The sequence below is a fragment of the Barbatula barbatula genome (assembly GCF_947034865.1).
Source record: "Barbatula barbatula genome assembly, chromosome: 15".
NCBI lineage: Eukaryota > Metazoa > Chordata > Actinopteri > Cypriniformes > Nemacheilidae > Barbatula > Barbatula barbatula.
Window position 1 is genome coordinate 1,425,823 of NC_136778.1, and position 12,281 is coordinate 1,438,103.

At 40.3% G+C, this 12,281-nt stretch overlaps 2 protein-coding genes across 2 annotated transcripts; both read right to left on the bottom strand.

Moving 5' to 3' along the window:
* Positions 1 to 1,853: 1,853 nt before the first annotated feature.
* Positions 1,854 to 4,055, bottom strand: LOC306904247 (zona pellucida sperm-binding protein 4-like). Its single transcript, XM_079474037.1, has 8 exons — positions 3,645 to 4,055; positions 3,385 to 3,572; positions 3,220 to 3,317; positions 2,992 to 3,149; positions 2,712 to 2,904; positions 2,494 to 2,641; positions 2,348 to 2,420; positions 1,854 to 2,285 (listed from the first exon to the last, which is right to left on the bottom strand). The coding sequence occupies exons 1-8, from the start codon at positions 3,937 to 3,939 to the stop codon at positions 2,209 to 2,211; spliced, it is 1,230 nt and encodes a 409-aa protein (XP_079330163.1). The 5' UTR covers positions 3,940 to 4,055; the 3' UTR covers positions 1,854 to 2,208.
* A 2,559-nt stretch (positions 4,056 to 6,614) lies between these two features.
* On the bottom strand, positions 6,615 to 8,698 carry LOC306904705 (zona pellucida sperm-binding protein 4-like). The gene is made up of 8 exons (XM_079474746.1): positions 8,225 to 8,698; positions 7,965 to 8,152; positions 7,800 to 7,897; positions 7,572 to 7,729; positions 7,290 to 7,482; positions 7,075 to 7,222; positions 6,927 to 6,999; positions 6,615 to 6,864 (listed from the first exon to the last, which is right to left on the bottom strand). Exons 1-8 carry the CDS (start codon positions 8,517 to 8,519, stop codon positions 6,788 to 6,790), a joined length of 1,230 nt encoding a protein of 409 aa, XP_079330872.1. The 5' UTR covers positions 8,520 to 8,698; the 3' UTR covers positions 6,615 to 6,787.
* Positions 8,699 to 12,281: the final 3,583 nt, after the last annotated feature.

Here is a 12,281-nt window from a genome sequence, read left to right on the forward strand (position 1 = left end):
AAACATGTATACACTACAGTGTATTTAAGGTGTATTCATTTCTGATTCTGATAGGACTGGACTGATGAAATCATCCGGAATTCTAATTTCTCTGTTTATTTTATTTCTGGTAAGGTTTTTCTCCACTGTTTATCACACACAAATGCAATATTATGTAGTTAAGAACGATAGTTTAGATGCAATTTACAAAGCTGGCGTTCTTTGTTGGCTATTGAATAACTGTAAACATCAGTGACAAACGTTAGGAATATAAGCTATTAACATAAACAAACCAAATTGCTCAATTCAAGTTTAGTGTAGTACGCCAGCCGTGCAACTGGGGGTGCTGCAGTAAATAAGTTTTCTGTTTGAAAAGAAACCAGGAGAGACACAATTATGCTGCTTTACATCGTGGTGTTGCTGTCGAAATGCTTTCTTCTTCGCAACTACCGATAACACCACATTTAACACATCATCTCTCCCTTCTGTCTCCGGACAGTACTACACATCATCATTAGGCATAATAACGATCATTTACACAATATTACAAATACCCAGAGGATCACATAGATAGCACCAGAAAAAAAAACGTATTACCATTTCTGTGACTACACGAACAGGGTGTCACACAAACGTAACATTTATGGTGAAAATTTAATAAATTTCTGCCACCAGTTCGCCTCCGCCCACAGAATCACGTCATACTATAAAATAGGTCTATATGTCAGTAATTATATCAGAATACGTTGCTTTTGAATTATTTTTATAAATAATTTTATAACAATTAAAACTGCCAGGTTCCGTACATTTTTTTTATTGTTTTATTCGTCAATTCATATACTTTAATGAGAATCCACTCCTTTCATAACGATATAAGTCATATGGCGTATAGGTAACACAAAAATAAGCCTGAACAACAGCACCATCGGTTGAACTCATTGCGGGTCTGATAGTGCTTATCAACATTGTGCACATAGAACTATAAGTTTGTGAAAATCTGAGAATTATTTAAGACATATTTAGTCTTTCTTACCTTTTCATTGATTCTAGAGTACTTGAAACTTCCAAGAATGAAAGAATATAGACCATGCATTATTTTTATTACATTATGGGTAGATGTTACAATGCACTTTAATCTTTTTTTCTTAATCCCTGCTCATTTCTTTGAAAAGTTGTCAACAACTAAATTGCCATTTTAAATATAAACAAAGACTGCTTTTCCCAACTTAGCTTTTAAAATTATCAGCATGTTTTTCAGTATCTGCCGTTCAAAACAGGAATTGAGATTATTTTGCCATAACAGAAATACAAAAATCACAGAAGAAATGTTAAAAAAAACTGTCCCTCATCCCATTTATACTTTTAAAATCTGGCCCTTAAGGAAAAAAGTTAAAAACTCCTGTTCTATAGCATATGTTCTTCTATATTCTTTTGCACAGCTTTTATTTGAGAGTCTGCAATCATTATTTGTACAGTAACTCAATTTATGATTGTTAGCGTAATTTAGTAGTAATCAAAATGCAGTTATTAATATTGCACCTCTGACATTGAAGACATGGTCCACATTTGTGACAAATATCAATTGCTGGTTTAGCCATCTGTAGTTTCCTCTGAAAGAGAAGGAATGTTAGAGGACACAATCCTTGTAGTCTTGGGTGCTAAAGGTTTCACATGCAAGTGAAAATAACATTAAGGTAAACCATAGGTTGCTGAAGCTTTTTCCTGACTGTCTGTGTAAGCAATGTTCTAAAAGGATGGATTTGATCAATACTGAAGGGCAGAGGGGTCACACATCAGGAATGAATGGTACATGCACCAGTTTAATGGTCTGAAGATGTTTGAATCTCAACCTTAAGTTGTATTTAGGATTTCATGGCATCATTTGAATGTTAAAGCACTTATCCTGCGTAGTTGTATTTGGACATTTTCAAGGTTTAGTGCATCCTGTTCTGCAGCAAAGGAAACATTTCCAAAATGCTGATATCAGAAATACACCAAACAAAGAGGATATTTAAGACACTGCCACACAGGTGTTGATGCAAAGTAGAGGTTAATACTGCAGGACCGTGGTCCTCGATGGGATAAGTTCAGACACCCCTGCCCTGTTGGCCCAATGCAGCTTGCCCCATTAAAGTAACAAAGCAGATCACCACTAATGTAGTGTTATTCACAAGCAGGACCACAAAAGGCAAGCGTGTTGGTTACTATACGGTTTATTAAAACAACAATTCAAATGATCAGAGTCACCGCTCCACTAGAAACGACAGTTTGTGCGCTAGAGGTGATCGCTGCATGAACGTCTCTTTCTGCAGGAAGAATGAAAAGTCAGACAAACACCATTTGATTTTAAGAAACTAAAGCTACTCACGTTTCCTGGCACAGCTCTGCTCACAGGAACCAGAAGCAGGATGGCACACAGCTGTACTGCAGTGGATGAAGATCTAACAAGAGAACAGATTTTACTACATGTAGTACTGCGGTGACAAATTGGTCAAACAGAACAAGTGATCATACGGTCTCCTGAAGAGGGGCCAGTGATGCTGGATCCACAAATGTGAACATCTTCACAACAAAGCGCTTGTAGTGGGTTGGGAACTGAAGACCAGACGAGCCAACTACAGGAACCGGTGTGGTCAGATAACGGTCATCCTGGTAAGGGCATCTAAAACAGAAGTGATGTCAGGATTCATTCACAGCACACTATCTGGACAAATGCTTGGGATTCTACTCACCCATCAACTAGAAGATCCCACTGGGGTAGACTGAGAGGACTAGGGGTTGATGTCGCCCAACAATGTCCCAACATCAGGACAAGATTGGGGTCAGTCCTCTCCATAATGTGCACCTCAACATACACAGGCTCTCGCAGGACTTTTGTGATTGGATACTCATCCTCACCGTAGTAGGACGTGTACGCCTCATCTCCTGAGGATGAACACTTGTTACTAGTTTTAGCCCAGTGCTACAAGTACCACTTGTCATGAGGCATCATTTAAAGACGAGAAAAATTACCTTCTGCGCAGCCTTTGGTGACACATTGGCCATTTGCCAGTCGAAGCTCCACCCTGAGGGGTCCGGCAGCAGCTACAGGTGGAGGTGGTGGAACAGTATTGACCTCCACAACCAGAGCTTCCACAGCAGTATCAGAATATCTACACTGGAAGAGAAGTCTAGACAACAAACAGTGAGCTTCATGCATCCGTTCTAGGATTCAGTAAAAAGAAAATATAGATGACCTACTCAAAATGACTGTCCCTTGTGATGGAGCCAAGAGGTCCAATCCCCACCTCGTAGGATGAAGTCATTCTGTTCTCATACACCACATAACCATTTTCCTCCTGCAAGCAGAAACACGATTGACATCAACTCTGTTCTACGCAGCCTCTTCATCAACAGCAAACTCACCATCATGCTGGTGCCACAGGCAGTGACTGGAAACTGGTAAATGGCAAAGGACGGTGTGAAACCAACAGGACCACAAGGTGCTTCACTTCCACCCAACAGACGGATCGTGTCCAGGCTCAGACGAGGCAGAGTAACATCTCTAGCCACCACCAACACAAACTGACCATCTCTCATACACTGGACAGTCACTGTGATGAGACAGAGGAAGCAATCAGAGAATCAGCTCGGCAAGAAACATTTAACTGGTCAAACACACTTACCTGACATCCCATAATAACACTGCTGTCCATTAAAGCAGCAGTTTATAGCTTCACACTCAGCACCACTGATACCAGGTTGTCCACACTGGATCTGCTCAGAATCAGCTACAGCACACTTGTCAAGAGGTTCTGACTGCTGAAGAGGAAACTTCTGAGAAATCTGGTGGTCAGTTTGCTGGAAGACTGGAGATTGAGGCTTCTGTGGAAAATTACTCAACTGTGGCACAGCATGACAGACGGCACACAACCATACACACAGCACCAAAACCTGCCTCTTAAACCACATTTTCAACATTGTTCCAGAATTGAGCACACCACTGAAGCCCTGACCTTCAGTCTTTATATTCTGCAAAGTTCAGCTCATGACCGACACTCTCACTGTTTAATTAACAATCATGAATCTCCAGACCTGCACAAGTGCTTGCAAGCTGCCTTAAATTTTTTCCTCAAGATTGAATTTTCTTGTTTTGCTGTATGGTAAAAGTTCATTGTAATAATTATATAAGAATGAAAAAGAGCTGTTATGTGGACTGAGAACTGATTTGTTAGGATCACAAAACGCACGAGCAAAGATGTGTGCACTCTTAATAATATAAGCCAAAGTATTGTGCCTTTTTTAATGTGCATTTATAAACTTGTATACACTACAGTGTAGTCAAGGTGTAATTCATTTCTGATAGGACTGGATAGACAAAATCATCTGGAATTCTCGATTCTGTGTTTATTTTATTTCTGGTAAGGTTTTCTCCACTGTTTATCACACACAAATGCAAAATAAATAGTTTAGATGCAATTACAAAGCTGGCTTTCTCTGTTGGCTATTGAATAACGGTAAACACCATTAACCAACTATAGCAATATCAGCATGTTTGCAAACAAAATAGCTCAAATCATGTTTAGCCATGATATCATTCAGTCAATTTAATCAAGGGGACATACGGTTATATTTTATGTGTGATATGACATGTACTGTACACTATAACAAAGCTCAAAGATAAACCTTGGGACCACATAATGTCAATGGCCTTGCAACATAATGACTGAGGATGTCTTGCAGTGGAGACATCATGATGGTGTCAGTTCTTATTACCACATTGCTGTAATAGTTGAACCAACTGCTCTTTAAATATTGTGACAAATAAACCACTTTGACTTTAACAGTAAGAACAAAAGTTCACAAGGCTGTATTTGGAGTATTTACTGTTTTTAACAGTGAATTTAATGACTTCATGTAGACAAATTTAAAATAAACACAAATGAATGTTTAAGTTTCTAGTGACCATGTTGTTAAACAAAACACAACATTTATGTAATACATTTCTGCCACTAGATCAGCTCCGCCCACAGAATCGCGTCACACTGTTTGCAAATAAAATAGGTCTATATATCAGCAACAAATGATATCAGAATACATTGCTTTTGAATTAGTTTTTTATAACATATTACAATTACAACTCCCAGGTTCAGTACAATTTTGTTATTGTTTTATACGTAAATTCATATACTTTAGTGAGAATCATCTTCTACTACATACAGACATAAGGATTATATGTGTAGAAAGGTCACACAACAATCAGCCTGAACAACGGCACCATCTGTTGAAGACATTGCGGGTCTGCTGGTGTTCATCGACATTCACAAACCTGTACTTCTAGTTCTAGGTGTCAAAGTCTGAGATTTATTTAAGACATTTAGTCTTGTTCTTACCTTTTCATTGATTCTTGAGTACTTGGCACCTATTGTACTATTGCTCTTTGTATGACATATCGCTCCCCGAACTCTTTGTGAGTCGCTTTGGATAAAAGCATCTGCTAAATGACTAAATTTAAATGTAAATGTACTTGGAACTTTCCAGAATGAAAGCATAAGGACCATGCGTTTAATTTATTACATGATCATAGGGGTTCGCTTAATAGGACTAGGTGTAATAATCCCACTATTTCAGCACAGTTGAATTGCCTAATAGCTATGTCCTGCACCTTATGCAAGGTGCCATTCGTAGGTCTGTTTACATGTGATCCATCGAGGAGTCACCATGCAACCCCCAGCTCTTGCTTACTCCAGGGGTATTCTTGCTATTGTGTTTTCATAGCCATAGATGGGCGTGCCCAATTACACTTTTAGCTAGCCCATATCTGCCCTGGTGGGGTCTATTCCCTTCCACCACCAGGCCTTTCCCTAGTTGTTAGCTACCCTTTCACAGCAGTCACTAGTTTGAACCAGATCTGCTTAATAGGACTAGTTGTTATAATCCCACTATTTCAGCACAAGGGATATAACTATACACTTAGCTGCCCTTTTTTTTCGCTGGACATTGCTTTGAAAGAAATGCCGTCACAAAACTAAAATTGCAATTTTAAATATAACAGACAAGCTGTGCTTTGCCGAACTTTACCTTTAAGAATTAACAGCATATGTTTCAGCCCCTACTGTTCAAAAATGATATTGTCCATATTGTGACATGTCAATAATTGCTTCTGTGGTTTAGCCATCTGCAGTTTCCGCCAAAAGAAAAGGAATGTTTGATAGAAAGGATTGGGTACTAAAAGGATTGAGTAACACTGAAGGGCAGATGGTAACAGGTCAGAAATTAATGGTTCTTACATTTTATTAACCGGAGGCTTGAAGGCTAAATTGTATTTTCTGGCATCATTTGAATGTTAAAGCACTTAACCTGCATCATTGTATTTATAAGCATTAGGAAAGTGATCACCCCTTTTTAAAATTTGTGCATCCTGTTATGTAGCAAAGGAAACCTTCCCAAAATGCTGATATCAGCAATATACCAAACAAAGGATGTTTAAGTATCAGGAACAAGCCACCCGTTTCAGGTGTTCATTTCTGCTCCTCTAATGTCAATATCCTGCAGAGTTTAGAATCAACCCTCAAACCAAGGTCTTCCTAGACGGACACTGCCACATGCGTTGGTGCAAAGCGGTAAATACTGCAGGACCATAGCCCTCTAGGAACAAGTTCGGACACCCCTGCCCTGTTGGCCTAGTGCATCTTGCCCCTTACAGGAACCCATAACAAAAGCAGACCACCTCTGACAGATCACTAATGTAGTGGTGTTATTTACAAGCAGGACCACAAAAGGCAAGCAAGTTGGGTTACCATGTGGTTTATTAAAACAACAAGTCAAATCATATGATCAGAGACACCGCTCCACTAGAAACGACAGTTTGTGCGCTAGAGGTGATCGCTGCATGAACGTCTCTTTCTGCAGGAAGAATCAAAAGTCAGACAAACACCATTTGATTTTAAGAAACTAAAGCTACTCACGTTTCCTGGCACAGCTCTGCTCACAGGAACCAGAAGCAGGATGGCACACAGCTGTACTGCAGTGGATGAAGATCTAACAAGAGAACAGAGCTTTTACTACATGTAGTACTGCGGTGACAAATTGGTCAAACAGAACAAGTGATCATACGGTCTCCTGAAGAGGGGCCAGTGATGCTGGATCCACAAATGTGAACATCTTCACAACAAAGCGCTTGTAGTGGGTTGGGAACTGAAGACCAGACGAGTCAACTACTGGAACCGGTGTGGTCAGATAACGGTCATCCTGGTAAGGGCATCTAAAACAGAAGTGACGTCAGGATTTGTTCACAGCACACTCTGGAAAATGCTTGGGATTCTACTCACCCATCAACTAAAAGATCCCACTGAGGTAGACTGAGAGGACTAGGGGTTGATGTCGCCCAACAACGTCCCAACATCAGGACAAGATTGGGGTCAGTCCTCTCCATAATGTGCACCTCAACATACACAGGCTCTCGCAGGACTTTTGTGATTGGATACTCATCCTCACCGTAGTAGGACGTGTACGCCTCATCTCCTGAGGATGAACACTTGTTACTAGTGTTAGCCCATTGCTACAAGTACCACTCCTCTTGAGGCATCATTTGAAGACTAGAACATCATTACCTTCTGCGCAGCCTTTAGTGACACATTGGCCATTTGCCAGTCGAAGCTCCACCCTGAGGGGTCCGGCAGCAGCTACAGGTGGAGGTGGTGGAACAGTATTGACCTCCACAACCAGAGCTTCCACAGCAGTATCAGAATATCTACACTGGAAGAGAAGTCTAGACAACAAACAGTGAGCTTCATGCATCCGTTCTAGGATTCAGTAAAAAGAAAATATAGATGACCTACTCAAAATGACTGTCCCTTGTGATGGAGCCAAGAGGTCCAATCCCCACCTCGTAGGATGAAGTCATCCTGTTCTCATACACCACATAACCATTTTCCTCCTGCAAGCAGAAACACGATTGACATCAACTCTGTTCTAGGCAGCCTCTTCATCAACAGCAAACTCACCATCATGCTGGTGCCACAGGCAGTGACTGGAAACTGGTAAATGGCAAAAGAAGGAGTGGAACCAACTGGACCACAAGGTGCTTCACGTCCACCCAACAGACGGATCGTGTCCAGGCTCAGACGAGGCAGAGTAACATCTCTAGCCACCACCAACACAAACTGACCATCTCTCATACACTGGACAGTCACTGTGATGAGACAGAGGAAGCAATCAGAGAATCAGCTTGGCAAGAAACATTTAACTGGTCAAACACACTTACCTGACATCCCATAATAACACTGCTGTCCATTAAAGCAGCAGTTTATAGCTTCACACTCAGCACCACTGATACCAGGTTGTCCACACTGGATCTGCTCAGAATCAGCTACAGCACACTTGTCAAGAGGTTCTGACTGCTGAAGAGGAAACTTCTGAGAAATCTGGTGGTCAGTTTGCTGGAAGACTGGAGATTGAGGCTTCTGTGGAAAATTACTCAACTGTGGCACAGCATGACAGACGGCACAAACCCATACGCAAAGCACCAAAACCTGCCTCTTAAACCAAATTTCTGCCATTATTCCAGAATTGAGCACACCACAGAAGCCCTGACCTTCAGTCTTTATATTCTGCAAAGTTCAGCTCATGACCGACACTCTCCCTGCTTAATTAACAATCATGAATCTCCAGACCTGCACAAGTGCTTGCAAGCTGCCTTTGATTTTTTTCTCAAGATTGAATTTTCTTGTTTCGCTGAATGGTAAAAGGTCATTGTAATTATTATATATGAATTAAAAAGAGCTGTTATGTTGAGCGCTTAATGATTTGTTGAGATCACAAAAGAACGCACAAGCTAAAGATGTGTACACTCTTAATAATATTGGCCAAAGTTTTGTGCCTTTTCTTAAGGCGTATTTATAAACGTTTACACACTACAGTGTATTTAAGGTGTAATTTATTTCTGATTCTGATAGGACTGGACTGATGAAATCATCCGGAATTCTTGATTCTATGTGTTTTTTTATTTCTGGTAAGGTTTTCTCCACAATTTATTTAGCATTTGTGTGTGATAAACAATGTAGTTAAGAATGATAGTTTAGACGCAATTACAAAGCTGGCTTTCTCTGTTGGCTATTTAATAACGGTGAACACCATTGACCGATAATAGCAATATTAGCATGTTAACGTAAACAAACCAAATTGCTCAAATCAAGTTTAGCCATGACATCTTTCAGTCAATTTAATCAATGGGACATATGGTAATATATGTGTGATATGACATGTACTGTACTCAATTAATTAGTCAAAAGTCTAACATCTATCCACCTCCAATAAATTAAATGATCAATGTTGCACTTGACCTGCAAAATGCTGGAATTTATTCATAAATCATGTAGTATGTTCCATCCTTTTTGGCAAAGGTATAACACTTGTTAATCAATGTTATGCTATGTTGAATGTTGCGCCATCTTGGAAGGGCTGCTAGTGCATTCAACGCAGTGTTTTGTTTTTCTTGTTTGATTAGAAAACATAACTATGGCAAGTCGATCTTGCTGTGTTAAAAGCTGCAATAGCATTATGCAGAGCCATTCAGGAAAATCCTGTGGTTCTTTCACTTTCGATTTCTTCATATATCACACGGTACTGTTATGATGAAGGAGGCAAGCAGAAACTATCCTTGACAGTTATTTATATTTTCTGGTTTTAATAGGTGTTTGGCTTGACTATAAATGTTGAAATGCAAGTCCTTTGTTGACATTTTATAGAGAATTTTCATTTCTAACATCGTCTATTTCATGTTTTACGAATGTATAATACAATTTTTTTACATTTATGATTGTATTAGTTCTTATTACCACATTGATGTAATAGTTGAACCTACTGCTCTATAAATATTGTGAGAAATAAACCACCCTTTGACTTTAAATACTCCAAATACAGCCTTTTGAACTTTTGTTCTTACTGTTAATGTTTCTTTAACAGGGAATTTAATGACTTCATGTAGACAAATTTAAAATGATTACAAACAAATGTTAAAGTTTCTACTAACCATTTTGTTAAACAAATGTAGCACGCCCGCCGTGCAACTGGGGTGCTGCAGTAAATACGTTTTCTGTTTGAAAAGAAACCAGGAGACACACAATTGTGCTACTTTACATTGTGGTGTTACTCTTGTAATGCACTCTTCTTTGCGACTCACCCTTAACCACACATTCAATGCAGCATCTCCCCCTACTGTCTCTGGACAGTACTAAACATCATCATTAGGCATAATAACATTAATTATATTACAAATACCTAGACGATCACATAGATAGCCCCAGAAAAAACACAAAAACGTATTACCATTTCTGTGACTACATGAACAGGGTGTCACGCTCTCCCCGACAAAATAAATGTCTTCAAATAACACTGACCCATAATACTTTCACATCTTACAACCCTTTTTCAACATTTTGTGTGAATGTATAAATGTGTAAATGTTACTCTCAATGTCTGTACATGTGTCTTAAGTCTGTTCCTCGTAGCTAATAAACCCCTAATGTCCCCAAACAGCAGTACAGTATAAGGTGGTAACGTGTGATAGGACCCACGAAATAGAGGTGGGCCGCAAGCACAAGTCACATATACTGGTCTTTGTACTCCACTAGAGTAACATGGTGACTGGTGTGCTGACAACATTAGAGCTACTCAGCAGTACGTTCATAATTGGGTTAAGTAAAGACTCTTATAGGTTTCCTCTCTCTGCTGGATCTTCTCACAACTACATCTCTTGCAGCTTGTTCCATAGGACTACCCACTTGTCTCTCTCCACAGGTACCATCTTCTCTTGGCCCTCCTCCATCACTTCTTCTGCACGAGAAACTGAAGAGTCAATCAATGAATGATTCGTCTCTAGAAGTAGAGGGAGAATACTTTCCCGAGCCAGAGTAATCTCCCATCCATGGCAAATTCATTCTCAATCTGTCTCCTTTCTCCGTTTTTCTTCCAGATCAGGCACATTTCTTTCTCACTCAAATCTCTGTTTGTCAGAAGAACGCAGCCAGTAATACACTTTTGGAGAACTTTCCTCTGAACTTGAATCACTTGACTTTTCTTCTTCATGTGGTCTCGCTGGTTTTGTCAATCTTTGCTTTCTATTCTTAGGTCAACGTTGTTCATCCACTTCAGAAAATACCTCTCAGGTGTTGGTCGTAGTATTTCTTGTTCCATACACTCGCTTGTTTACTATTATCCGAAGCCAGCTTGTATGCGTCGGCCATCCATTGAGCCCACTTTCCAGTGTAATCTTTAGGTGAGTATTGGTCATCTTTTTCTCTGAAACCAAATAACAGGTCGATAGGCAAGCAGGGAGGTCTTAATAACGAAGGAAGAACAGAAGGAAGAATGGAGAGAATCCTGTCTCCTCATGCTAAGTACAATTGCATGCATGTACTACCTTTGGAAGGTGATGATTCCATCTGTCTTTTTCCTTCTCCTCCAGCATCCTCAACATCTGTAGCAAGGTATGATTGAAGCGTTATTCTTGAATTGCTGACACCTGTCCACCGCTGCAGAGTCGCAAAGAGCTGGTCCTCGAATTCGCTGCCCTGGTCGTGATGAAGCCGGAAAGCGTACCCAAACCTTGAAATGTAATCGTTGAATATCCTTTCATCTTTCCGGATTTTTCATTCGTCGGATATGCCTGGGCGAATCTGGTAAAATGGTCCATCACCACCAGAATATCCTCAAATCCACCTCTACTACTTTCCAAATGCAGATAGTCGATGGACACTTAAGTCCTAGGGGCAGCTAGAGGTAAGACTTCCCATGGGAGCTCAGATTCTTCCTACATGTCTTATGTTGTCGTGTAGCGGTTTCATGTCCACTTGCATAAACTTTGTTGGAAGAAAAAGTTGAGATCTGGGCTTGGTTTTACGATAGAGCAGCCCCTCTTGCAGATTCGGATTTCTCCACTCATACAACAGTCTTTTGAAACCTCCTTCCACTTTCCTTTAACTCAATCACCTCTGGGCTATCTTCCCTCTGGGCGATTCTCAAATCGGAGCGGTCAAGCGTCATGAGACTTCCTCCAAGCTGACACAATCTCCTCTTGCCATGGATTAAGAGCGGTACAGGTGACATTCACTTTTTCAGCTCAACTTCCTTCCCATTTGGCTTGAATGACCTCCTCATTGAGATCTTCTGTACAATCGGTCATATACTTGTTGATATCGAGGGGGCATCGGCAGTGTGTGTCTACATCCACGAATGTCGAATCTTAATTCTGCCAGTGCTCCTAGCCACCGATGTCTTAAGGACATATGTCAACAGTTTGTGGTCTGATGATACTAATGTGT